This window comes from Rattus rattus, chromosome 1 (genome assembly GCF_011064425.1).
Source record: "Rattus rattus isolate New Zealand chromosome 1, Rrattus_CSIRO_v1, whole genome shotgun sequence".
Taxonomy (NCBI): Eukaryota; Metazoa; Chordata; class Mammalia; order Rodentia; family Muridae; genus Rattus; species Rattus rattus.
The window spans coordinates 154,881,104-154,908,070 of record NC_046154.1 but is presented as its reverse complement, the minus strand read 5'-3'; the positions used below and the strand labels follow the sequence as shown (position 1 = coordinate 154,908,070).

At 56.9% G+C, this 26,967-nt stretch overlaps 3 protein-coding genes, 1 long non-coding RNA gene and 1 other non-coding gene across 5 annotated transcripts; 3 read left to right on the top strand and 2 right to left on the bottom strand.

Annotated features, from left to right (window-relative positions):
* The first annotated feature begins 2,571 nt into the window (after positions 1-2,571).
* Grin3b (glutamate ionotropic receptor NMDA type subunit 3B) lies at positions 2,572-8,881 on the top strand. Its single transcript, XM_032908484.1, has 9 exons — positions 2,572-3,021; positions 4,602-5,194; positions 5,427-6,459; positions 7,352-7,497; positions 7,579-7,694; positions 7,771-7,922; positions 8,091-8,255; positions 8,332-8,399; positions 8,485-8,881. Exons 1-9 carry the CDS (start codon positions 2,596-2,598, stop codon positions 8,792-8,794), a joined length of 3,009 nt encoding a protein of 1,002 aa, XP_032764375.1. The 5' UTR covers positions 2,572-2,595; the 3' UTR covers positions 8,795-8,881.
* On the bottom strand, positions 4,210-5,853 carry LOC116905493. Its single transcript, XR_004388545.1, has 2 exons — positions 5,371-5,853; positions 4,210-5,150 (listed from the first exon to the last, which is right to left on the bottom strand). It is a non-coding gene; the product is annotated as an uncharacterized LOC116905493 (long non-coding RNA).
* Positions 8,810-15,356, bottom strand: Tmem259 (transmembrane protein 259). The gene is given in 11 exon segments (XM_032908438.1): positions 8,810-9,543; positions 9,635-9,734; positions 9,860-9,992; positions 10,064-10,277; positions 10,376-10,476; positions 10,572-10,694; positions 10,783-10,893; positions 10,973-11,072; positions 11,166-11,423; positions 15,136-15,311; positions 15,314-15,356. Coding segments are annotated over 11 exon segments (1,794 nt in total). The 3' UTR covers positions 8,810-9,108.
* Positions 15,357-16,797: 1,441 nt separating this feature from the next.
* Positions 16,798-16,904, top strand: LOC116890323. Its single transcript, XR_004386546.1, has one exon. It is a non-coding gene; the product is annotated as a U6 spliceosomal RNA (small nuclear RNA).
* Positions 16,905-19,927: 3,023 nt separating this feature from the next.
* On the top strand, positions 19,928-26,753 carry Cnn2 (calponin 2). Its single transcript, XM_032908433.1, has 7 exons — positions 19,928-20,050; positions 22,593-22,714; positions 23,697-23,763; positions 23,864-24,001; positions 24,517-24,633; positions 24,731-24,877; positions 25,615-26,753. The coding sequence occupies exons 1-7, from the start codon at positions 19,988-19,990 to the stop codon at positions 25,879-25,881; spliced, it is 921 nt and encodes a 306-aa protein (XP_032764324.1). The 5' UTR covers positions 19,928-19,987; the 3' UTR covers positions 25,882-26,753.
* The last annotated feature ends 214 nt before the right edge of the window (positions 26,754-26,967 follow it).

The window sequence follows — 26,967 nt, the reverse complement described above, 5'->3', positions numbered from 1 at the left end:
GCTGTGCCCTCAGGTGGCAAGATGGGACCATATGCTGGGGAGCCACAGCCTCCTGTGACATGGACCTCTGGGTCCTCTTCCCAGCACTTTCCTTAGTTTCCCCACAGAGTTGGCCCTTTGTATTCTTGGCACAGACCCCCTGACCCCTCCCTCCACTCCCTGGCTGTTCCTGCTCCCTTGGGGAAGGTCTGGGGAGAGGCAGGAATATGACTCTACCAGCCATGGGTCCACAACGCCCAACCAGAGGCCTCTGGAGGCCCCGTGAGACTGGAGTGTTCATTATACTCCTAATTATGACTCCGATACTGGCTAGGGACGGTGGCCAATGTGGAGCGGAGCCATAAATTGCCACCCAAATGTTGGGTCCCCACCTGCTGTGGCTGGACTAAAAGACAACTCCCTGTACCTACCCCATGCAAGCCAGGCTGGCCTGGAAGGCAGGACCCCATAGAGCTGAACATGGCCCCATCTGTCTGTCAGCCTCCTCACCAGGCCTTGCAGTAGCCCCTCATTTGTCAGCTTCCCTGTGCTGACTGGGGACTCAGCGTAGTTATCAGGCTGGGTGAACCCTAAGCTACAGCAAGAAAGTCCAGTCTCCGAGCGGGGGGCAGCCTGCACGGAGCCCCATAGACTTCCTCAGATGACAGGAATGGGATAGGGTAGAAGCAAAGACCAGCACAGCCCCTGTGACACGGGAGGAAAGTGGATGCTGCATGGTCCAGCCATCAAATGCAGAGGGACCTTGAGGACAGCGGCCACCGAAGAGGTCCATGGCAGGGATGTCTGGAACAGGGTTCAGGGTGATGAATTTATATTTGTGAGGTGTACTTCCTCCACTCCAAAAAGGCCCTGCGTGACTTTGTCTTCCAGCTGGAGGGGAAGGTCCCAGGAAAACCTGTTAGGAATGATGGTGAATCCTGACAAGCCTGCGGTCCAACTGTCTCAAGTGGTGGCATAGAGCCAGTCACTCTGGTGACCTCCTAAAGGGCCAGATGATAGGGTAGGCAAAAGGCAGATGTGAGAGGAAGGGGACACTGGTGGCATCTCAGCCTCAGGAAGTCTGCTGAGAATCTCTGAAATGGTGTGACCATGGCGACCAGGACAGGCTAGCCCCAGACAGGAACCCTGAAGGACCCCTAGCCTGATGTACTTTTCAGCCCTGGCCAGGTGCCTAGACAGCCTGTCTTCTTGAGCCAAGCCATCTCATTAGAAGCCGGCTCAAAGTGCAGTCCGTCTTGCTGGCTTTTTTATTTGCTTGATAGATGGCTATTTTTTGTTTTAATGCTGGCTTTGCAAGGAGAATGAGGTTTTGGGGGGAGGGGAGCTGACCAAGTGTAGATTCATTCATTAGGTCTGAGTGTTCCCTGCCGGCAGCTGCAGTGCAGGGTTTGGGGGAGTGCCACATCTTCTAGAACCTGTCTGGGAGGACAGACTTCAGAATCAGCAGGGGCCTCCTGGCCGTGGAAGCCTTTGATCTCCGATCCTACAGGGCACAGGATAACAAGTGGCCCCTGAGTCAGTTTGAGTTGGGGAAACCTGGACAACTGGAAGCTAGAGAAGGTTCCTGAGCAATTATAGAGCGCCTATTGTAATGCCAGCCCTGAGGGACCGGAGTAACTGGTCTACATTGTGCTCCCTGGACTGACGGGGACAGCAATCAGTGAATGAGTCAGTAGGAAGGTGTGCACTTGGGAGGGATGTGATGCAGGTCTGGGTGGCACTGTTTTTCAGCAGGACATTTGGCCCTGTGTTTTGAAGGGTAAAGAAGTGTTCTGGAAAGCAGAAAGATTTCTCCATGGTTGGTTCAGACTGCTTTTCTAGAGAACCCAACTTTGATTCCTAGCACCCACACTGAGTGGCTCATATCCAGCACGAGGGGACCCAAGAGTAGTGTTCCCTCAGGCATGGGCACACACACGCACACGCGCACACACACACACACACTTTTTAGTCCCAGCCCTCCAGATGCAGAAGCAGGTAGCTCTCAGAGCAAGGCCAGCCTGGTCTAAATATGGAGTTCAGACCGGTCAGGGCTGTGTAATAAAACCCTGTCTCAAAAGAGTGTGCTGCTACTGACGGTGGTGGCTGGTAAACATTTTAAAAGAGAACGAAAACCAAACACGATGGTTCGGTGGGTAAAGATGTTCGTTGTCAAGTCTGATGACCCCATTTTGGTCCCCAAGACCCACAGGAGAGATCTCCAAAAACTTTCCTCATGTGGAATGTACTTCCCCCCAACAGAAGACATAAATACATGTTTTTTTTCTTTTTAAGTTTGTGATTAAATATTGTTGCTGGAGCTGGAGGACAGGCGATCTATTTTACAGATGTGCCTGCCTCAGTCCGGCCCCCCACCCCCACCCCCACCCCCCACAGCTGCACAGTGTTGTGTTGGCTAGAAACTGCTCTGGGAGCACCAGTCTGGGCAGTGGAAGGCATCACCCAACTCTGCACCGTGTGCCACAGCAAACCCAGGCAACGGCCCAGCTCCTCCTTCAGTGGACACCGGCATCCCGGACCCACAGGAGGGACAGGAGCGGGTCTGGCTGGGGTGTCTCCTTCCCTTCGCACAGCACAGTGGTAACTTCTTTCGGGATGGAGAGTGTGCGGACGCTGTGGCTCAGCGTGGCCCTGGCGCTGGCGGTGGGGTCCCGGGTGGTGCGCGGTCACCCTCAGCCCTGCGGGGTTCCCACGCGCGCTGGGGCCTCCGTGCGCCTGGCGGCGCTCCTGCCCCGGGCGCCCGCCGCCCGCGCCCGCGTCCTAGCTGCCCTGGCCACCCCTGCGCCGCGGCTGCCGCACAACCTGAGTCTGGAACTGGTGGCCGTCGCGTCCCCGACCCGGGACCCCGCGTCGCTAGCTCGAGGTCTGTGCCAGGTTCTGGCACCGCCTGGCGTGGTGGCCTCTATAGCCTTTCCCGAGGCGCGGCCCGAGCTGCGGCTACTGCAGTTCCTGGCAGCCGCCACAGAGACCCCAGTGCTGAGCGTCCTGCGGAGGGAAGTGCGCACGGCCCTCGGAGCCCCGGTACGCGGGGAGCGCGGGAAACCCTGGGGCCCGGGGACGGGAAGCTAAGGAGCCCCACACTTCTCCAAACAGGAGATGGAGAGGACCCCTGTTTCAGCCCTTCCCTCCCAAGATGCCTTCAGCATGTCTTGGCTAGAGCAGTGTGCCACTCTCCTGTCTGGGCTTGAAGAGTGTGGGAAATCCTCCCAGAAACCCCACCTTTCCCTCCTTAAAGGCCAGATAACTCCTTACCCACAGCTCTGTGGTGGCCTCTGTGGAGTTCCGGGGCAGCACAAGTCATCCCCACTTCCGCGTTTCTCATACTTGATAGGTCTTTGTCTCTGTCTCTATCTTTGTCTCTGTCTCTGTCTCCTCTCCCTCCCTCTCTCTGATGTTTTAAGACAGTCTCTCACTCTGTAGACCAGGCTAGCCTGAACTCTAAGATCTGCCTGTCTCTGCCTTCCTAGCGCTGGGATTAAAGGTGTGCGACATTACACCACCCGACTGGGTTGTTTCTTAATACAGGGTGTCAAATAGCTGATGCTGGCCCTGACTAATTCATTGTGGACCAAGGCGAGCCAACAAAAGGCCCCACCCAGGGACATCACCCTGGAGCATGGCTCCAAGGTCCCTGGGACACAGGAGACCTTAGGTCTTCCTTGCTAACCTCTCATGGGGCTGCATCCAGGGAGACCCTAACCCCAGCAGAACATTAGTGACCCATGTCTTGGTATTCCTAAGGCTCCCTGGATCTGGTGGGAGACTCCAGGCCCAAGTTGACAATGAGCCCTGTTTCCTGACCTGGGAACTGCACCTATGTGTGCTACCAGCTTTTGAGCCACTCCATCTCCTCTGGGATTGGTCTGGCCTCCCTACACAGAGCTGTGGCATCCTCAGCACCACGTCCCTGCCAGGCAGCACCCTGTGGTTTTTAGGTGTCTTGGACTGTCTTGTATTCCAAATATGCAACACGACCCCAGCCCCAGAACTTTCTGAACAGGCTGAATACCAAGGGACTCCTGGGAAGTGGGTGGGATTGGATCAGGACTGAGGAGGAGTGAGCTCAGGAGAAGTGCAAGGCTCTCCCTGGGAAAGGGTGGTGAGGTCTCCATAGAGAAGAGCCAACAGAGCTGAGCTTAGACGTTTGCATAGGAGTTGGTTGGCACAGAGAAGACTGCTCCATTCAAATAAAGTAAAACAAGAGAAGGCTGGGCTCAAGGGTCCTTTGGTAAAGCGCGTGTCTAGCATGCATAAAGCCTGGATCCCAATCCCAGCACGGCAAAAACCAAAAGTTGTACATGCTTGTCATCCCAGCATTCTGGAGGTAGAGGCAAAAGGAGCAGGAGCTCAAGGTTACGCACTTAAGTTACTTAGTTACATAGCAAGTTCAAGGTTACACAGTTACTTAGTGATGTAGCAAGTTCAAGACTAACCTGAGCAGCAAAATACTTTCAGAAAGAAAGGAAGAAAGGAGGGTATCGGGGAGTCACTGAACACCAGTGAGCTGAAGGCAGGGTAAGACATAGATTCCTTGACAGGGTGGGTGGCTGGGACTGTGCACACAAAGGTGGACGGCCCTGACAGGAACCACCTCTTCCCAGACCCCGTTCCATCTGCAGCTGGACTGGGCTAGTCCCCTGGAGACCATACTGGATGTGCTGGTGTCCCTGGTACGGGCACATGCCTGGGAGGACATTGCTCTAGTACTCTGCCGTGTCCGGGACCCTGGTGGCCTGGTGACACTCTGGACCAACCATGCTAGCCAGGCTCCAAAGTTTGTGCTGGACCTGAGCCGGCTGGACAGCAGGAATGACAGCCTTCGGGCTGGACTGGCCCTGTTGGGGACACTGGAAGGAGGGGGAACCCCAGTGCCTGCAGCAGTCCTCCTAGGCTGCAGCACTGCCCGTGCACATGAGGTCCTAGAGGCTGCACCACCGGGTCCCCAGTGGTTGCTGGGCACACCATTGCCCGCTGAGGCACTGCCCACGACTGGCCTGCCACCTGGCGTGCTGGCGCTGGGGGAAACCGAACAACACTCTCTGGAAGCTGTCGTCCACGACATGGTGGAGCTTGTGGCTCAGGCACTCAGTAGCATGGCCCTTGTGCACCCAGAGCGGGCACTGCTTCCAGCTGTGGTGAACTGTGATGACCTGAAAACAGGCGGATCTGAGGCAACAGGGCGCACCTTGGCTCGGTGAGTAGGGGCTAGCCTAGGGGAAGGCGTCCAGACCCCCAGCCTGACATCATCCTCTGCGTGTCAGTCAGGTCATGAGATCTGGGTGGGTGCCTCAGAAGGAACAGAATTTAGAGGGTTGGATGGCTGTCCCTCCATCCCCAAGACTAGATCTCCCACTGGTTCCAGGAAGGTACTTATCAATGGAGGGGCAGTTCTCTCAGGATTGAGACAATTCTTCTATATTCCACAGGTTTCTCGGCAACACCTCATTTCAGGGCCGAACAGGGGCCGTGTGGGTGACAGGCTCCTCTCAGGTGCATGTGTCTCGGCATTTCAAGGTATGGAGCCTGCGCCGGGACCCGCTGGGTGCCCCAGCCTGGGCAACAGTGGGCAGCTGGCAGGATGGACAGCTGGACTTCCAGCCAGGGGCGGCCGCTCTCCGAGTCCCATCTCCGTCTGGCACCCAGGCCCGGCCAAAGCTGCGTGTGGTAACCCTGGTGGAACACCCGTTTGTGTTCACCAGGGAATCTGATGAAGACGGACAGTGCCCAGCTGGGCAGCTGTGTCTGGACCCGGGCACCAATGACTCAGCCAGGCTGGATGCCCTCTTTGCTGCCCTGGCGAATGGCTCAGTACCTCGCACGCTGAGAAGATGCTGCTATGGCTACTGCATCGACCTGCTGGAGCGGCTGGCCGAGGACCTGGCCTTTGACTTTGAGCTCTATATTGTGGGGGATGGCAAGTATGGGGCCCTGCGTGATGGGCGATGGACGGGCCTGGTGGGTGACCTGCTGGCTGGCCGGGCACACATGGCCGTGACCAGCTTCAGCATCAACTCGGCTCGCTCTCAGGTGGTGGATTTCACCAGCCCTTTCTTCTCCACCAGCCTGGGCATTATGGTGCGCACGCGAGACACGGCCTCGCCCATCGGGGCTTTCATGTGGCCCCTGCACTGGTCCATGTGGGTGGGCGTGTTTGCTGCCCTGCACCTCACAGCGCTCTTTCTCACCCTGTACGAATGGCGAAGTCCCTACGGGCTCACGCCGCGCGGCCGCAACCGTGGCACTGTCTTCTCCTACTCCTCCGCGCTCAACCTGTGCTATGCCATTCTCTTTGGACGCACTGTCTCCAGTAAGACGCCCAAGTGTCCTACTGGACGCTTCCTCATGAACCTCTGGGCAATCTTCTGCCTGCTGGTGCTCTCCAGTTACACGGCCAACCTGGCTGCTGTCATGGTTGGGGACAAAACCTTTGAGGAGCTGTCTGGAATCCATGATCCCAAGGTGAGGGCTGGAAAACCTAAGGGGCTTAAAAGGCTGTGCTCAGGGTGGGGTGAACACTGGGCCCGGCAGAGGCAGGACCATCTCCTGCCTGTTCCCTTCTCAACGAGACTTAGTAGCTTAAGTGCAGTGCTGGCGAAGACCAGGGCCTGACGCCTGGTAGGAACCATAGCCCCGCCCTGCCCCTATCTCTGGCACTTCTCTATTTTTGCCACATCCCCAGCTCCAATCATGACCACATCCCCATTCTTTCTTTTTTTTTTTTTTTTTTTTTTTTTTTTTTTTTTTTTTTGAGCTGGGGACCAACCAGGGCCTTGCGCTTTTGCTGGCAAGCGCTCTACCACTGAGCTAAATCCCCAACCCCCACATCCCCATTCTTAAGCCTTAGAGGTTTGTTTGTTCGAGCTCAGTCTGTAGACCAGGCTAGCCTCAGACTCAAAGAGACCTGCCTGCCTCTGCCTCCTAAGTGCTGAGATTTAAAGGCGTGGGCCTAATCTCATGACTGGCCTTAGCAATCAGTCCTTTAAAAACTCCCAGCCCCCACGGCAGGGATGTCAGGCTGAAGCACATCTGGATTTATTTTCACCTTTGATGGTTTTGGAGTTCATGATAGTTCTCACAGCAACTTCCCTCTTTGGGATCAAGCTGCTCATGTCCTGCTGACCCCCACCCAGCCTTGTGTCCCTTGTACCTCGGTGTTACCATAAGTGGTTGATGGCTGTGGCCAGGTGAGGACTGTGTGTGGGGTGAGAGCAGAAGAAATTGGTGTCTGAGGTTCCCAAGTTGAGTATTTGCAGGTTACTGAATCTGAGCTCAGTGCAAGGTCCCTGCATGTGGTCATGCATGCAAGCCCTGGTGGCCATGCAGCTGCAGGCTGAGCATGTCTCCCCCACAGCTGCACCACCCTTCCCAAGGCTTTCGCTTTGGCACCGTGTGGGAGAGCAGCGCGGAGGCCTACATCAAGGCAAGCTTCCCTGAGATGCACGCACACATGCGTCGGCACAGCGCACCCACCACTCCACATGGAGTGGCCATGCTCACGTGAGTCTGTGGGTACCACGCTGCTTCGGAGGGCTGCCTGCTACTCAGGCCCTGCTGACCTTGCCTGGTCCTGCTCCACAGGAGCGACCCACCCAAGCTCAACGCCTTCATCATGGATAAATCGCTACTGGATTATGAGGTGTCCATAGATGCGGACTGCAAGCTGCTCACCGTGGGCAAACCCTTTGCTATCGAGGGTGAGTGCGTGGTGGGATTCGGGGATCCCAGCTGTAGGTGCCCACAGCTTTAGTGGAACCGTCTCAATCTCTGCAGGCTACGGCATAGGGCTACCCCAAAACTCGCCGCTCACCTCCAACTTGTCGGAGTTCATCAGTAGGTACAAGTCTTCAGGCTTCATTGATCTGCTCCATGACAAGTGGTACAAGATGGTGCCTTGCGGGAAGCGGGTGTTCGCCGTGACGGAGGTGGGCAGGCGCCCGAGACAGGGTGGGGAGCCCAGGCTCTGCTTGCATGCACTCCTGGTCGCCCTATACAACCCCAGCTCCAGAGCCCCTTCCTTCATGAGATCTCCCTAGCTGCCCTGCCCCGGGGTACACATCCTGATGCTGTGCGGGGATTTTGACCATTCGCAGACGCTGCAGATGGGGGTCTACCACTTCTCAGGATTGTTTGTCCTGCTGTGCCTCGGGCTGGGCAGCGCGCTTCTCACCTCTCTGGGTGAGCATGTCTTCTACCGCCTGGTGCTGCCGCGCATCCGCAGGGGCAATAAGCTGCAGTATTGGCTTCACACGAGCCAGGTGAGGAAGCAAGACAAGGTAGGGCGGGGCAGCCGGCAGCCCAGGACCCCACCGAAACACCTGTCTGTGCCCCTAGAAGATCCACCGAGCCCTCAATACAGGAGCACCCGAGGGGCAACAGGAGAGGGCAGAGCAGGAGCGCAGGTGAGCAGGGGGCCGGAGGGTCACAGGCTTAGCGGGCGGGCGGACGGGCGGACAGGCTGCACTGCCTCCTCCTCCTCTGTCCCAGCGGCCCCAAGGACGAGCTGCCTGCCACCGATGGTGCAGGGCGCTGGAGGCGGGTGCGCCGGGCTGTGGAACGGGAGCGACGCGTGCGTTTCCTGCTGGAACCTGGGGAGGCTGGCGGGGACCGCCCGTGGCTCTGCTCCAACGGGCCCGGGCTGCAAGCGGAGCTGCGGGAGCTGGAGCTGCGCATTGAGGCTGCACGGGAGCGGCTGCGCAGTGCGCTGTTGCGGCGCGGGGAGCTGCGGGCCCTGCTTGGGGATGGCACCCGGCTCAGGCCACTGCGCCTGTTGCATGCGGCGCCTGCTGAGAGCTGAGGAACCACAAGGCCGCACTGTCCACGACAGTTTATTCTATATACAAACACGACTCTGTACACTGCAATTAAATAGCGTGGAACGTGAGCGCCGCGTCCTGAGCTGCCACCTGCTAGTCCGGGCCCGGGCGCTCGGCCCTGCGCGGGCGCCGTGTGGAAGGCACTGGGGAGCACCAGGCGGCCGGTGGCCTCGTGCCCATCGCCGCCCTGTCCCGGCCACTTCCAGAACCTTTGCCGCCAGCCCCTCTCCCTGTAGACCACAGCTCTCTTGGGCTCGGGCCGCGGCTCCGCCGGGAGCCAGGCACGACACCGCTCTCAGGACCCGGCAGGGGCAGGTGCGTCCTCCAGAGAGGCCCCAGGGTCAGGTCGTGCGCTGTCCGGGGCACTGGGGGCTGCTGGCCGCCGCTCCAGCAGTGAGGCGCTCAGCCCCGACAGGAAGGACGCGTCCGAGATGATGGCGGCGGTCTCGGCCACCCAACCTAGGTCACTGCCAGATACTGAGGCCCCAGCGCCCAGTGAGCCAGGCCCAGATGCTCCGCCAGTGGGCGCGGGGCTGGAGCTGGGGCCCAGCGCGAGGGGAGGACTGGGATCTGGGGTGGCAGGGGAGCCAGAGTTATTGTTGAGGTCGTCAGGCAGCGCCGTGGGGGTCCCAGGGCCCAGCGGGGGTGTCTGCAACAGCATCTCCTGGATTCGGATCTGCTGCAGGATGGCGGGCAACTCATAGTGGTGGAAGAAGTAGATCATGGAATGCTGTGGAGGTGGGTGTCAAGTGAGGACCCGCCCACCAACAGAAAGGCTGGCCAGACCCCGGGGGACAACAGAGCAGGGGCGCCGGCCTCACCTGGATGAAGAGCCAGGACGTGACCAGGGCCAAGCTGCTGTACTGGCCGTTAAAGCGGTAGTGGTAGGCGTAGAAGGCGAAGTGGTAGAGGTAGAAGAACCTGCGGGGCGGAGAAGCTACCCTGCCAGACGGGCCCTCCTGTCCCACCCGGGAGGGGGCCCAGCTTGCTCCTCATCTGACCCCACCCTCACCTAAGCCCGGTTCTCTACCCCACCCCATGCCCACCTCAGCCAGTGTCGCTTGCTGGTGTTGGTGTGGCAGCAGATGGCATCGTACTGGTCGGCCAGCCACACGATGAGGATGATGTAGAAGGCCGTGGTGGTGTCGTTGAAGAACTCAGACATGATGGCCTCCATCCCTGCGGGGACACGCGGTGGGGTTGGCGTGGGTGGGGCGGGGCAGGGGCAGGGGCGCAGCGGGGGTCCTCACCGACGAGAGCCAGGATGACGGTCAGCAAGGGCGCTGCGGGGAAGGCGATGGCCATGTTCATCTCCAGCATCTGCAGCAGGTCCACTGCGGGCACAGGGCGGCCGCCCATGAGGGCCTGGGGAGAGCCCACCCCACCCCCGGCCGGCTGGGACTCACCGATGAAGACGAAGATCTGGTGGTGCGAGTATCGCAACAGCATGGACACACTGAGGGTCTGTGGGAGGGTGGAGCAGGGTCAGGGGCTGGGAGGCCAGGGAGATCCCCAGCCCACAAGCCCCGCCTCCGGGGCGCCAGCCGCTTCCATCCACTCACAAAGATGACCATGATGACAAAGGCTGCCAGGTAGGATGTACGTGCCATCCACATGCTGACAAAGCGGTAGTGCTCCCCAGAGACCACATTCCTCAAGAAGCCTGGGGGAGGGAACTGTGAGCAGCCCCGTACCTACCCCTCCCTCCCAGGGGTGCCTCTCCTCCCCCGCTCCGCGCGCTTGCTCAGCGCGGCCCACCTTTGTTCTCCTCATTCTCTGCCAGGCCCTTCACACTAGACATGAGGACATCGTCGTAGCCCAGGAACTCGTCCAGCAGCAGGCGGCTGAAGCGGTCCCCGAAGCACTGCTCCCGCGTGGGGTCTGCGAGCGGATGGGCTCAGCACTGCTCCCAGGGGCCAGGAAGCCCTCTGCAGCAGAACACCCTTGGCCCAGCCCCAGCCTGCCTCACCTAGGGTGACTACCATGACAGGGATGCTCAGGCGCTGGCGCGTGGCTTGCGACAGTCGCAGGAAGCCATATTCCAGCGAGTACTCCACAATGTACTCATCCTGTGGCCACGCTGCAGGGACAGGGACAGAGTGGTCAGCTGGTCCCGCCCTCAGCATGGCCTGGGAACCCTCCCTGCCTGGGCTGCACACCTTTGGCTGGCGTCTCTGGGAAAGGGAAGTCCTGGCTGTCATTCAGGGCATCGGCGCCCCCTGGTGGCTTGAACACCTTGGGCTCAATGTCCAGCTCAAACTGCAGGCACAGGGGACCAGGTGTCAGTGGAGCCTGTGGGAGGCTCCCTGATGTCCCTCCCACTGGGTGAGTGCGTGCCCAGAACCCACTCACCTTGATGGAGCTGTTGGTGAACATCTCCACGGAAAGCTCCTCCTCCTCCAGCTCCAGGCCCCCGGGCTCCAGGTCCAGGCCACCGAGGCCCCCATCACAGAACTGCAGGATCACTGGTGCCCGGCTGGAGTTGTGGCGCACCTCCACCCGCAGGACACCCTCCCGTGGCCATCGGTCTCGAACATGCTCCAAGCAGTTGATGGGGGACCGGGAGAAGACGATGTGTATGTAGGCGAGGACGAAAAGCACAAACAGGGCCTGGCAGGGGTGGGGTGAGCACTCAGCAGGGCCGAGGGACACACACTCCCAGCCAGGAGAGGCAAGGCTGCCTGTGCCTCCTGGGAGGCTAGCTGGCCTAGGGACCCGCTGCAAGGGCGCCCTAAACCACCCCCTGCAGCTTCACAGCCATCAGGCCCAGCGGGTGCTTCAACTCACTTCAACTCGAAGCTGCCTTTGGGGACCCCTGATCTCACAGGCTAAGAATAGCCACTGTCCCCAGCGAGGCACCCCCTGCCCTGCTCCTGGGGCTGACAGGAGCCACAAGGACACAGCTGACCAACTGGCCCTGGGGGGCCCAAGCACCTCAGCAGGATCAGGCTCCCCTGCCTGGGAAATGTGGCTTCACCTGGCATGGAACTGGCTCAGTGCCCTAGAGGCTTCAGATGCCCTGCTCAGACGACCCAGCCACAGATGTTCACGGCTATTTTAAAAAGGGGGAACAGCGTGGGCCAGCCATGGAGCTGCCCCGAAGCCCGAGAGCCCAAGATCAGTCCCCAGGTCATACACAGAAGGTGAAGGAAGTCTGACTCCAGCAAACCGTTCTGACTTCTCCATGCACACTATTGGATGAGGCTCCCACATATATATGTATTCACATGTAACAAAAGAAGTACTTTGTTTTTGTTTGCAAGACAGGGTCTGTGAGACAAAGCTGCCTAGAATTTGTTCTGCAGACCAGGCTGGCTTTGAACCCAGAGATCCACCTGCCTCTGATTCCCAAGTGCTGGAATTAAAGGTGTGACCAATCATTAATATTACTTATTAACCTCACTCAAGGGGTCCCAGCCTCTAGGAACATCCTCTGCTTTCTCTACTCAGCACGTGGGTGACTGTGTGTGTGTATATAGAGGGGGTTCCCTGACTCAGGGGTCACCCAAGACCCCTGAAACTCAGAGGTTTACATTACAATTCATAATAGCAAAATGAGTAGCAACAGAAATTTTATGGTTAGGGGTCACCATGACATGAAGAACTGTATTAATGGGTTGCAGCATCAGGAAGGTTGAAAACCTCTGCCCTAACCCATGTAGAGTGGAGGCAGGGACATTGTACCTGCAGACCCCAGGTTGTCCTACATGCACCGTGGCCTTGGGGCTGAAGGAGACCCTGCACCCCATGCAGATGCCTAGGGTAACCCCCCTCTGTGGCCCCAACTGACACCTTAGCTTCCCACCGTGTCTCTGCTGGCCAGCACAGACCCCAGCTGTCTACAGATTCATAACCCTGTCCCTGGCAGGGTGATGGGAATCTTCAGGGCCCTGACGGTCCTTAGCAGCCCTGCACACCCAGTGTGTGCACGGGAGTCGCTATGCTCTTCAGGGACGAGGCTGGACTCCCAGTCCACAATCCCAAGGCACTCAGCCACAGCGAGCACAGTAGGGCCCTCCCTGCCTGCTGTTAGCAGCACTGTAGGGGACACACGTGACCTAAGACCAGGAGCAAGCACGAAGACCAGGCTCCATACCCATGTGCCTGCTCCTCAGGCCTCTCCTCTGTAATCTGGTGACAGCTGCACCCACAGAGCACCTAGCCCTCCGAGCAGTGACCCGAGGGGATGCAGAGCAGACAGGGAAGGCCCTGGGACTGAAACTAAGACTGCAGTGTGGAGCCAGCCACACCTGACACTGGCACCCACACCTGTCAACCGTGAGGCTCCCCCGGGCAGGAAATGGATTTTTGTATTGGGTGAAATGACGGCTGACCAGCCCAGGCTGAGACCCCAGCAGCCACACCTGCCAGTCCAACCAAGAGCCAGGAACTGTGTCACCGGCCCTGTCCCACCTACTGGGCATCTAGACTCAAAGGGAGGTAGCCACTGTTAGGGTGGACATAGCCTGGGCTTTCTCTTCCCACTGTGGCCACTTTGGCCAGTGCACAAGTCCTCGCCTGTCACTGAGCTAGAGCCTGGCATCCCACTCAGGCCCTTGGGCACTCCCCCCCCCCATCTGCCCCTTGGTGCCAAATACACAGGCACTGAACCTGGTCACACCAGCCTGGTGGGGACTGCATGCCATCACCTCCTGCAGACCCTCAATGCCACCATCTAGGGTTCTCAGGGTACCTCCTACCCTGTAAGCAGGGAGTGTCTCATTGTCACCCCAGTCTGGCATCTGGGGCTGTCAGTCCATCTGACCAATAGGAAGTCTGCACTGGGTATAGACTACCAGGCTCAGCCACGATCTCCAGATCTTAACCCACCCAAGGGTTCCACTTAGCACCTTCTGGGGCTCAGATCCACTTAGAGCTGGTGCCATTCACCTCCTTGCCCTTTGACGCTGGCCCACATCCTAAGGTCTAAGGCACCATGCTGTGCCGCAGTCTATCCCATGTCTGTCCCACGGTCGCCCACTTGTCAGCTGCTTAGCCCAGGTGCTTGGGGTCACACTCTGTGTCTACCCAGTTTCAATCTTTGAGACCGTGAAGCCAGTAGAGAGGACACCAAGTCCAAAAGCTCTTCCCTGGGCCTGTCAGAGATGACACCCAGGCTGGGGTGGGGACAGGGTGCAGGGTGGTACAGGCCTAGCAGCCTTGGCTGCCAGGCATGTCCCCTCTATGAAGGTTGGGCGGAAGCTGGGTAGGCAGGATGGGCAGGAAACACAGCAAAAGGGCTCCCTGAAACCTCGGCAGCCCCAGAAACCAGCTGCTGTATGGCTTGTCTGTCCCGATTAAGAAAAAGTGTGGGGTCAACTGTCATCCAACAGACCCTGTCTCTGACAAGGTATCGGGTACCCCAAGCTGAGGGCCACCACTGGGGACTCAGGGTGTGGAAGGCAGGAAGAAAGAAGGGGCAGTGGCAGACTGCAGACTGTGGACTGGAGCCTCAGGGGCTCAACCCCACATCTGTTTCAATCTCATGCTGGAAGTACTTCCATGAATCCCCCAAACTGACAGCTTTGAAACAGTGCTAGGAGCCAGTCCCACATTCACCAAAGCCACCGGAGAAGGCAATGCCCTCCAACATCAGCACACCCACCACCATGCCATGCCCCCAACACCAGATGGCCCAGGCAGCTCCTCTCAGAGAGAAGCCTAGGGACAGAGCCTGGTGGCCATCCCTCTGGAGTAGCCTTTGTTATATTGAGAACCCAGTATCTCTCAGGAGCACACCAGGAAGACACAGCAGAGCAAGTACTGGCTACAGAGGTCCCTGGCCAATGTGGCTGTGACTTTGTGGCTAACTCTAGTGAGGTGACCTCACCAAAGCCACAAAAGATCTGGCAAGAAGTGACAGAGAAGAGCAGGGACACTGGGAGGGCTGGGGACTGTCCCCAGGTGAGCTTCAGGGTGTGTTAGGATGGAAATGACAGGCGGGACAGGGCCTCCAGCACAGGGGGTTGTCCACAGTGGAACCTCAGGATGGGATGGAACTGACCACACTGTTCTCAGTGGAGGTGCAGGACAGAATGGGAGTGACAGGTGGGAGGGGGGACCTCGAGTCCAAGATACTACCTCAAGACACTGGGCTCTGGTCTTGGGTGGAAAAATTTGGGGCCTAGGTTCCCAAGTGGCAGAGTCAGAGGCCAAAGGGCAGGAGGCGGGGCCTGAGAGCTGAGGAAGTGGGGATCAGAGGATGCATCTGTGAGAAGATTGGCATCAGGGTATTCAGGCCAAGTCAGGGGCCAAGTGGTAAAGCTGCGGGGGTGGGCAGGTGGATGACAGCTGGGGTCAGAGGTCAGGGGTCAGAGGTCACCTTGAGCAGAACGAAGAACTCAAAGAGGCGGCGGAAAGCAGGTGGGAAGAGGCGTGAGTAGGTGACGGCCATCTTGAAGAAGAGCGCGTGGAAGAGCCGGTCGCGCACGTTGATGAGCGGGTTGGGGTTGAGATTGGGGCCGCGCGGGCCGCGCACGGGCGCCGCGCCGCCACCCCGCCGCCGTTGGGCCCGGGCCCTGGGGCTGCCGCGTGCTCCGACATCACCGCCCGCGTCACCCCGGCGGCCGCCGGCTGCCCCCCGCCGTGTCCCGGCCGCCGGATCCCCCCGCCGCCCCCGGCCGCCGCCGCCTGCGCCTTTGCTCGCGTCCGTCCGGCCCGCGACGCCGGCGAGAGCGCCGGGCCAGAGCGCCACCCGTGCGCGGGGCACGCTGGGATCGCCACGGCCGCCCGAGGAGGCCGGGCTTCAGGGCCGGAAGGCTGGCACCACAAGTGGGCGGAGCCTGGCTACTGCTCTCAAACTTCAAACCCGTCGCCCCAGTGCTAAAGGGCCAGAGTAACATGGAGTTCAGTTTATTTTCCTAGTCCTCCTTAAAGCTTTGGTCGGTCTCATTTGCTTTGGGCTTGCAATTTGCGGAGGCTACACGGAGCGGAATAGATAGGAGCCCGGTTCATTTGCAAAAATTCACTCCCACACACTGTGGCATGGTCTATGGCGGAGTCGTGTGTCACGACTCATTTGCATTGAGCTAAAATAAAAAAAAAATCTTTTATATATGTGAGTACACTGTAGCTGCGTTCAGACCAGAAGAGGGCATCAGATCCCATTACAGATGGTTGTCAGCCACCATAATGGATGCTGGAAAATGAACTCAAGACCTCTGGAAGGGCAGTCAGTGCTCTTAGCCATCTCTTCAGACCAAAGCTCTATCTTAAGCATTGAGCTTAGGGGCTGGAGAGATGGCTCAGCCGTTAAAGGCTAGGCTCACAACCAAATATATAAGCATTGAGCTTAGGCACTGAGGCAGTGTCGCGTACAATCCGTTTCGTTTGTGTAGGGAACCAGGTTCGCGGCGGTCGAGCTATGGGGCGTGGTCTCAGAAACAAGCTTAAGCATTTGCAACTAGTGGGCGGGGCGACGTTGCTAGTCTTATCTACACCGGGTTTTCTATTAGCGGAGGCTCAGAGGGGGCGGAGACGCATGTAGCAAGGTCTATTTACATAGGGCTTCACTACGGCCACAGCCTCACTTAGGGGCGGAGTCCGGTGGAGAGTCATTAGCATAGCCCGCTGAGGAATCGTTACCAGCCTTGCCCTGGGAGGCAGAGCTTTCTAGCACTGCTCATTAAGGGCGAAGCTCCATGGGGATAGTTTACCAGCATTCAGTTTGCCCATCGCACCAAGAGCACGGACGCCGATCCGGCTGGGCTACCACTGAGGGGCGGAGCCGCGTAGTGTCTGTCTAATTTGCATATGGCTTCCCAGAAGGCCTTGCTGGTGCAGCTTCTCCCAGATGGCTACATTAATTAATTTGTAAGCTTTTACGCGCATAGATAATTATGTTCAGCGTCGTTACGAAGGGTGGCCCTTCTTTTTGACGTGTAAAGACATCACTTTATATACACAAGAAAAAAGCACAACTACTCTATGTGAAAAGTAATTTCATTCCCTGCGCTTAAATATCTGAGGCGACCCACAGATATTCGTGCTCGCTTCGGCAGCACATATACTAAAATTGGAACGATACAGAGAAGATTAGCATGGCCCCTGCGCAAGGATGACACGCAAATTCGTGAAGCGTTCCATATTTTGTCTCATCTCAAAGTCACGCAATCGACTCTTTGAAGTCTTCGTTCCTCCTTTAACTGCCACGTGCCAGCAGTCTTGCTGGACAAAGGAATTTATTGAGCGGCTACTGCTCCCGCCAAAGAAGCTGTCAGTTTTTAGGATGCAGCAGAGAGGCCTCAGTAGCACCGAGTCCTACCGTTGTGCTTACTATATACATACCTCCAGCGTGAGGGAAGGACTAAGCGACTGCTTGATGGAGCAAGATGACTGTCTCTGCATCCGGACTGGGCAGCCAGGAAAAGGGAGGGGCGCTTCACCCGCTGAGCGAAGGGAACCCCTCCCTTTTAGTTGCCCAGAACACCTTGCATACAGTAGGCACCTAATAAATATACCAGTCTTGAAACTATTATGGAATACACTCGTCACTTGTTAGAAAATACAAAACGTCCCTGGTGACCCGAGCAGCAAAACCTAGCCTGATCTTCGTGGAGAAGCAATGGGGTCCCCTCCAGCACAGGCCAACACTTCAGCCGGTCATATTACTCATGACCAGAGCAGGCAATTTATTTTTCGAGTTTGTGGTCTTGCCTTGTACCCCTGGCTGTCCTGGGATTTGTTGTGTAGATCAGGCTGGCCTCATATTCACAGTGCTCCTCCTGCCTCTGCCTCCGGAGTGGTGATCTCAAAGGCGTGGTCACCACACCCCCAGCAGAAGCACTACCACACAAACGCCAGGCACTGCAGAGACGCCCTGTCCCCCGGGAGGTGTTGCCCTAGCAGGGAGAGTCATTCTGGGGCCCAGCCGGCTTCCAGCAGCTAGAGCCAAAATTCTTAAGATTTTTGATATCTATGCCAGCCACCCCAAGAGGACTTTGCAAATATTAACTCACCTGGTTTTCAGACAAGGAGCCTGGAGTCCAGGGAGGGTTGATAAATACTTAGTGTCACACAGTGAAATAGGGAAGGGGGATTTTTTTTTGTTTGTTTTCAACACGGGGCTTCTGTGTGATTCTGGCTGTCCTGGAACTCACTCTGTAGAGCAGGTTGGCATCGAACTCACAGAGAATCGACTGCCTCTGCCCCCGAGAGTGCTGGGATTGAAGACGTGTGCCACCACCACCCAGCTACACGGAATTTTAAAATTCCATTCATTTGCGATCTCAGTCCAGGATCTCGGGTTCTGGGGTGTCCTCGTTTTGTTCTTGGGGTCGTCAGTCACAGAGCAGCGGGAACAGGGTTTGAATGTGGCACACAGTCCATGCGACATGGAGTAGTTTTCCTTATTTTCTTTTTCAATCACTTCGAAACCCAGAAAGCTATTCTGACAGGAGGGCGTGGCTGGCCTTGCTACTGGGTGGGAACAGAGATGTGGCAATACTTCACGGCACAGTGTTTTAGTTCAAATTTCAGACCCTGCTAAGAAAATAAGAGACGCCAGACTCATTTACTCATTTTTTTAAGCGTGCCTGTCTGTGCACGACGCGTATGCAGTACCGGCAGCGGCCAGATGGGGGCGTCCGGACCTCTGGAGCTGGAGTGCAGGAGCAGCGGGTGCTGTAATCGCTGAGCCGTGTCTCAGCGGTTAAAATTCATTTCATTTTTAAGTTTGGGGGTGTGAGAGCTGTGTATGTGAATGCAGGTGCTCTGCAGATGGAGAAGAAAGGCGGGGAGGGTGGGCTGGAGAGATGGCCCAGTGGTTAGAGCTCTAGCTGCTCTTGCAAAGGACCTGGGTGTGGCACCTGCAGCTGCTGTTTCAGGGCTCAGCACAGTGCCTGGACACCCTGATACTCTGCTAAGCCTGGTGTGTATTCCGTACAGCATGACCTCTCTGACAAGTGCTTTCTTTATTCCGAAAAGGTCTTAGGTGTCCCGACAGCTGGGGCTTCCTGCCTGGTCACAGGAACCTGCACTGTTCACAGCTTGGGACTCTCTGGAGTCCGCTGCCCCACTGCACAAACTCGAAAACAACGGCAGGGCCCAGAGAGGAAGGATTTGTCCAAACCACAGAAACCCAGAGAGCTGAGAAGACAACCACCCTTCAGAAGTATCCAACTCCTACTCATGCTTCCACCCCATGGCCAAGGTCTCTCTGTCAAGCCGTGAGAGTCCTTCGAGACCCTCAGGAAGGAGTGTAGTGCCTGTGTCCTGTGGGTGGGGCACGACCCCCGCCCCTCAGGAATGTCAACTACACAGGGACCAACTTGATGTAGGGTCTTCTGTAGCCCAGGTTGACCACGAACTCTGTCTGTAGCCAAAGATGACTTTGAACTCCTGATGCTGGAGGCTCGGCCTCCCAGCTCTGGATTGACAGGCGAGCGTGCATTCATTGATCCATCTACAGATGCAGGTTGAGCGCAGGCACTTACTGAAACCCCACTGTATAGCAGGACAGCCCCAGGACACCTCATGACCTCATCCTGGGCCTCTCCACCCCCACAGCCTCACAGCCAGCAACCCTCAGTCCTTCTGGGAGCCCCACCCCACCCCTAACCCCACCGCCAGGCGAGTCCCTTCTCCCACTCTCCGACTTTTGCACTTGTCATTCTACCAAAAAGTCGTTTCATTTTGGATTGGGAAACTCCTACTCATCCGTCAAAGCTCCAACTCCCGAGGCCTCCTCCTCTGAGGAGCCTGCCCTGATTCCAGTCTATACCGTCCCAGCACCCCTCGCTCCCACTATGAGTTGTCGGGAGAGGGGACAAGATGCTGGAAAGTGCCGGTAGTAGCAGAGAAGGGCTCCCAACCAGATTTTAGGATTCAGGGTCCCACCCAACAGTTCCCTGTCTCTCACTATGGTACAGGAGGAGTAAACTGAAGCCCATGCCACTCGCTGCCTCAGTTTCCCGTAACTCCAAAGGCAACCGTGAGCCCCTCCTGCCCGGCCGGGATGCTGGGGTGGCTCTGGCGGGCGGGGGTCCCGTCGGCCGAGGGGGGCTCAGGAAGTCGCGGCCACAGGAATTCGGCGCTTCCACGCCTTATAAGGGCATTTGCTCCGCCAGCCAATCGGCGGCGGGGGCGGCGCTCAGCCCTGTCCCGGGCCGTTCGCCCGCAGCCGGTCCCTCTGCCGGTCCCTCTGGTCTGCCTGTCCCGCGCCAGGGTCCCGCGCCATGAGCTCCACGCAGTTCAACAAGGGTCCGTCCTACGGGCTCTCGGCCGAGGTCAAGAACCGGGTGAGTGGGCGCGGGGTCCCGCCAGCCTCGAACGCACAGACCGATGCAGGAGCCCGGCTAGCCTGGCTTTGCTTTACCCTGACATCCGGAGGGTCTGGGGATGCTGTGGGGAACTGTGGCGTCTGGGAGGCTTGGGACCCATTTTGTCCGCATCCCAGGGTGTCTCCTCCAGCCTCGCCCTGGACCTCTCGGTCCCGCCCCCCCCCGCCCCCTGGCTTCTTGCACTCTGAGTTCCTTGAAGGATGAGTTAAAGCCTGGGAGAGAGAAAGTGAGCGCAAGTGAGCGAGCCGGGGGTTTGAGAGTACCCCCTCCCCCTGAGGCCCCATCTTCATTACCTGTCGAAACTTCCCGTTTCATCAAGCCACTTAAGTTGGGGACAGGGAAGGGGGCGGGGCCGGTGGCTTTCTTAGCAGGGTGTGGCCCCCTTCCAGGACTCACTCTCTCTCTCTCTCTCTCTCTCTCTCTCTCTCTCTCTCTCTCTCTCTCTCTCACACACACACACACACACACACACACACCTGGGAAAGGGCTCACTGAGATGAACCTCAAACGCAGGAGGATAGTGATGTCACCAGTTTCGGAGGGACATCTGGAGAGGCACACACCACGGTGCCCTGAGCCCATGAGGGAGACACTGATTCCAGACTTAGGGTGCTCAGGCCTGACATCCTGAAACCTTCCAGATAGATCTGCCGACCAAACATACACACACCCGGCACCTGGGAATGCAAATTTCACACTCAGCAAAGCCAGCAAAGCCGAGCAACCTGCCTAGGCCTGCTGAAGCTACGAGCCCGACCCACCGCCGCCTGGCACTAGCCAGGTCCCCACCAGTGACACGAGAAGCATACTTACCTCACGCCACCCGTGTTGCTATCCTCAGCCTGGTAGAGACAAGCTGCTATTTCAGTTCCCATCTCGAGCTCAGAGAGGTTGCGCTAGCTCCCCAGAGACACACAGCATGCGCAGGTCTGATGGCCCTGCCCAATTCCTGCAGGGCGGGTTGGACACCTCAGAAAGTGAAAGAAAGAATGGGGAAAGGCCCGAGGATAGAGCTTTAGGAGCAGGGTGGGGCCAGGGACGGGTCAGCACCTGCTGCACGGGGGCGCGGGGGGGGGGGAAGGTCTCAGACTCTCAGACTCCCTCTGACTGGGGAGCTGTTGGGAAATGGAGTGGCCTCGAGCACCCTGCAGGGGTCACAGAAGGGTTGCGTCTTCACTGGGAGGGGGAGACCCGGAGACTTTTCTGCCGGACCTTCGTGCCTCAGTTTCTCCCCTGGCTGATTCATATCCGGTGGAGCTTTGTTCAGTCCGGTTGGAGAGCCTGGCCACTGGGGAACAGCTGGTCTTCATTTAGACCGGGGAGGCCACCGCATTCCTGGTAGTTTGTGGCCGCCGGGCAGGAATGCGCTGAAGGGCAGTGGGGGAGGGAGGTAGCCGCAGCGGGCGGGACTGGGACCCTGCCTTCCTCCGTGGTCCTCAGAGTGGCTAGGGACGTGGCACAGCTGGACCAGGCATGCCTGGCATCCCTGACAGACCCCTCCTCCCCTCTGGGCTGTCCTCGCTTATTCCTGTGGGAAAGGGTGGCTCCTAGTCGTGGGAACAGCTGGCCCGGCCACCCCTGCACCCAGCTAATCCCACTTCAAAGGGTTTGAAAAGTCAGGAAGGGGGAAGGGGGCTCCTGACACCAAACTCTTACACAAATCGGCCCAGATAAGCAAAGTAAATTAGCGGCTAGAGAGGTGGTGAGAGCACCCTGCTCTTCCGAAGGACCCAGGTTCAATTCCCAGCACCCACATGATAGCTCACAACTGTCTGTAACTCCAAGATCTGATACCTTCACACAGACATATATACAGACAAAGCACTAATGCACATAAAATAAAAATTAACAAAAGAAAAAGAAAAAGGAAAGGGTGCACTCCTTGAATCCCGACAGTGGCAGGTGGATCTCTGGGTTTGAGTCCTGGTCTATAGAGTGAGTTCCAGGACAGGACAGAGAAACCCTGTCTCCAAAGAAAGAAAGAAAGAAAGAAAGAAAGAAAGAAAGAAAGAAAGAAAGGAAGAAGAAAAGGGAAACTGAGGCTTGGAGAGCTGAGGTTTCTTCACTGTGCCCACAAGGGATGACAGGTAGGAAGTGAGTGCCCGAGGGAAGTGAGTATTTAGGGACAGACCTCCTGGGGAGGTCAGCTAGCTGGAATATTCCTCAGCCATGAAAAAGAACAGGTCTCTACAATGTCAGTAGAGAACCTTCTGGATGTGTCCTCAGCTTGGTGCCAAAGCCCTCTGCCCTTCTAGAAGTGCCTGGATGTGTGAGGATGGACTGGCGCTGGGCCAGTAGCTCAGCTGGTGTAGTGCTGACCTAACATGCACAGGGTGTCCTTTTCATCCCCAGCATACCAAGGTGACACGTGTCATCCTGCTCTAGGGAGGTGGTGGCAGGAGGTCAAGGTCAGTCTGGGCTTCTTGACCCAGCTGTCTCTGGCCCTATCTATGGACACTCTCCCAGGCCCCACCTCAGACCTACCCTCTTTCTCCTCCAGCTCCTGTCTAAATATGACCCCCAGAAGGAAGCTGAGCTCCGGAGCTGGATAGAAGGACTCACGGGCCTCTCCATTGGCCCTGACTTCCAGAAGGGTCTGAAAGATGGGGTTATCCTATGCACGTGAGTGTTCATCAATGTGCACAGACACCGCCCCTGAGCTCGCCGCCATGCACGGCTGTTGTGTGTTCTGTTTCTGGTTTTTTCTTTTTCTTGTCTTATTGCAGTCTCTCTCTCTTGCTTTACATTCTCTTTTTTCATTGTGTTGCCTTTTTATTTTGTTCTTTAGGGTTTAGTTCATTTTTATTTGTATCTGTGCATGTGTGCCCCCCCCACTCCCCACTGCCCCACCCCTACCCCCACCCTCACCCCCACCCCAGGTCTATGTGCACATGACTGCACTTCCCTCAGAGGCCAGAAGAGGGCGCTCCAATCTCTGAGAGCTGGCCATTCTGATTGTGTGTGTGTGTGTGTGTGTGTGTGTGTGTGTGTGTGTGTGTGTGTGTGTGTGTGTGTGTGTGTGTGGGCTGGAAATTGATTCCAGGGCCCTAGCACTTTTTTTTTTTTTTTTTTTTTTTTTTTTTTTCCGGAGCTGGGGACCAACCCAGGGCCTTTGCGCTTGCTAGGCAAGCGCTCTACCACTGAGCTAAATCCCAACCCCAGGGCCTAGCACTCTTGACCCCTGAGCACTCCGTCCAGCCCCTCCTTGCCTTTTCTTGCTGTTTTGCTTGGTTTCTAGTCACATCTCTGTCCGGGTCTGGTGTTTCTTTCCTGTCTTGCATTCTCTACATGCCCCAGCTCTTAGCATTCCCACCCTAGGCTTGTTTCTCTTCCCTGTTTCAGTGGATAACGCTTCTGGAAATTTCTCCATCTTGAGCTTTGCATGTTTGGATAGTCCACAATTGTGCACATGAAAAAAGTTAGAATCAAAATTCTCACATTTCCCCAAAACTCCATGGTTTAAGATTGCATTCCTAGCAGCCAGTAGCAGCACCTTTTGCTTGGTCGGCAAAAGGGAAACTGAGGCTGGGTAGAGGTGTTGAGGTTTCCAGGGAAGGGCTGAGGATAGGACACCAATGGAAGGTCCTGGGTTATCTCTTCTCAGACTCATGAACAAGTTGCAGCCGGGCTCCATCCCCAAAATCAACCGATCTATGCAGAACTGGCACCAGGTGAGGGGCTGGTGAGTAGAAGGGAGAGCAGGGGACATGGCCCATCCAGTCCGTGTGTAGCTGGACCCAGCTCACCCCCATCCCCCTTACCTCCTCCCAGCTAGAAAACCTCTCCAACTTCATCAAAGCCATGGTCAGCTATGGCATGAACCCCGTGGACCTGTTTGAAGCCAACGACCTGTTCGAGAGCGGGAATATGACACAGGTGCAGGTGTCTCTGCTTGCGTTGGCGGGAAAGGTAAGGCCCAGGTGGGCAGCCACGTGGCCAGAAGGCTGGTCTCAAGGAGTAAAGGGAGCAGACAAACATGGGTCACTCCAGCCTGGCAAGGTGGTGCATGCCTTTAATCCCAGTGTCGGGGAGACAGAGGCAGGTGAATCTCTGTGATTGAGGCCACCCCCCTCTACAGAGCATGTTCTGGGACAGCCAGGGCTACACATTGAGACCCTGTGTCAAAAAAACAACCAAACAAAAACAGTTACTCTGCCTGATGCCAGAAGTGGGGAGGAGGGAGAATTTGCTGTCTGGAATCTACCACCTTTTAACAGTTGGGGAGGTGGGTGAGACCTGTGTTTAAGGCCGAGGGAACAGCAAGACTGTGGGATATGAAGTGTGGAGTGTGTAGGAAGCAGGGAGGAGCTCAGAAGTTCCCATATCGGAGTTGGGGGTCCGAGGGCAAGGCCAGACACCGGGGGTGGGGTGGGGTGGGGATGGAGGTGGGGGTGCTTGTATCTACTGCTGGCTTCCGTCACCAGGCCAAGACCAAGGGGCTACAGAGTGGTGTGGACATCGGGGTCAAATATTCAGAGAAACAGGAGCGAAACTTTGACGACGCAACCATGAAGGCCGGCCAGTGCGTCATCGGGCTGCAGGTCGGTCTCAGAGACTGGACTGGGCCCTGACCCCTTGGACTCCAGGGAAGGTTTGGAGCCTGGTGCAGTAGCCTAACCCACCTACTCCCCCCTGCAGATGGGCACCAACAAATGTGCCAGCCAGTCTGGCATGACGGCCTATGGTACCAGGAGACATCTCTACGACCCCAAGAACCACATCCTGCCCCCCATGGACCACTGCACCATCAGCCTCCAGATGGGCACCAATAAGTGTGCCAGCCAGGTGGGTGACGCCACCTCACCCTGGGGGATGCTACCCTCAACACTGTGCATGCTCATAGAAGTGACAACCCCACCCTCTGCCTCAGTTTCCCCCAAATGGCCACCCTCATCTGATACTGTAACCTTTTTGTTCAGTTGAGTGGCTGTGTGCCCTGAGGTTTGGGGGACATCAGCACGGCATAAACTTCGTATGCACACACGTCAGCCTCAGAAAGCAGGAGGATCAGGAGTTCAGAGCCATCCTCAACTGCTTAATGAGTTTGAGGCTAGCCTGTGCTACATGAGGCCAAGTCTTAAAGAAACAGAAGAAGGTGTTGTCTCAGCTCTGGAAGCCCTGTAGAGAATGGCAGAGGGCACTGAATGGATTAAGTGTTCGCCTTCGGGGGCTGGAGAGATGGCTCAGCGGTTAAGAGCACCTGACTAAGGGGTTGGGGATTTAGCTCAGTGGTAGAGCAGAGCCCTGGGTTGGGTCCCCAGCTCCGAAAAAAAAAAAAAAAGAAAAGAGCACCACTACTCTTCCAGAGGTCCTGAGTTCAATTCCCAGCAACCACATGGTGGCTCACAACCATCTGTAAAGAGATCCGATGCCCTCTTCTGGTGTGTCTGAATAAGTACAGTGTACTTATATATAATAAATGAATAAATCTTTAAAAAAAAAAAAAAAGTGGTCCCCAGCTCCGAAAAAAAAAAAAAAAAATGTTCTCCTTCTGAGCCCCACTCCCTCTCTCCCATCTGCAGGTGGGCATGACAGCACCAGGGACCCGGAGGCACATCTATGACACCAAGCTGGGCACCGACAAGTGCGACAACTCCTCCATGTCCCTGCAGATGGGCTACACACAGGGCGCCAACCAGAGCGGCCAGGTCTTCGGACTGGGGCGGCAGATATACGACCCCAAGTATTGCCCACAGGGCTCTGCAGTTGACGGGGCTCCCACCGGGGGTGATGGCCAAGGCGAGGCCCCTGAATACCTGTCCTACTGCCAGGAGGAAGCCAGCTACTGAGCACCCATGGGTGCCAGCTCCCCGCCTTGCATCGGCTGCCCTGTGTGGGTTTGGGGGTTTTCATTGTGTTGTTTTGTGTTTTGAAACTGGTCATCTCTTTGTAGCTATCTCTGGCCTGGAACTCATGCAATCCTTCTGCCTCAGCTTCCCGAGGATTGGGGTGACAGCTCCCTCCTCACCCAACCATGCCTCGCTTCCTTTCCAGGACTGACCCACCAGGCAGGGAACATGGGTGTCCTTGGTGGGATAGCGAGGCAGTGCATTTCCTAGTGGGAGGGGCGGTGGGAGGGGCCGGCCCCAAAGAGCTTTCGGTTTCTTCCTCTCTTTCACATGGTTTTTGTGGTTTGTGAACCAAGGAAATTACAGGCAATTTCTTTTTTCTTTTTCTTTTTTCCGGAGCTGGGGACCGAACTCAGGGCCTTGGGCTTGCTAGGCAAGCGCTCTACCACTGAGCTAAATCCCCAACCCCTACAGGCAGTTTCAATGAAAGAAGAGAAGGAGTTTTGTACTTTGTTTGCTCCCAAAGGTATCGGGTTCACCAGGCTTTAAAATACTGCGGGCATTCCAAGGGATTAAATTTGCTTTCCCAACACCCTCAGACTTCACCCTCCTGTGCCCAGTGGGGAAACTGAGGCAAACCCCAGTACCTGCAGCCAGCCCTCCCTCGTCCCTTTGGTCTATGAAGGTCTCAGTTCTCCCTGCGTCCCTTGAGCAAGCCCAATTAGCTGTGCTAGGTCCCTGGGTCTCTGAAAATGCCCCACGTGACCATGTGACCCACAGGGGCCCCTGCGCTGCCAGATAATGTGAAATTCCCTGTGTGGACCAAAAATTAAAAAAAATAAAAAAAATAAAAATAAAACCTCCTTTTCTAAGAGTAAAGCGTATTCTTGAAGTTGGTGGTGGTGGAGGGGGCTGTTTCGAAGCAGGAGAGGGAGGAGGAGAAACAGGCAAGATTGAATGAATGATTTGAGGTCAGGACTACAGTGGAGGAAGAGGCTGTCTCCCTCAACAGCTTTCTAACTTTCACCCTTGCCAGGGCCTTCAGAACTCCGGACTGCCACACCCCTCCCTCTATGCTCACTACTC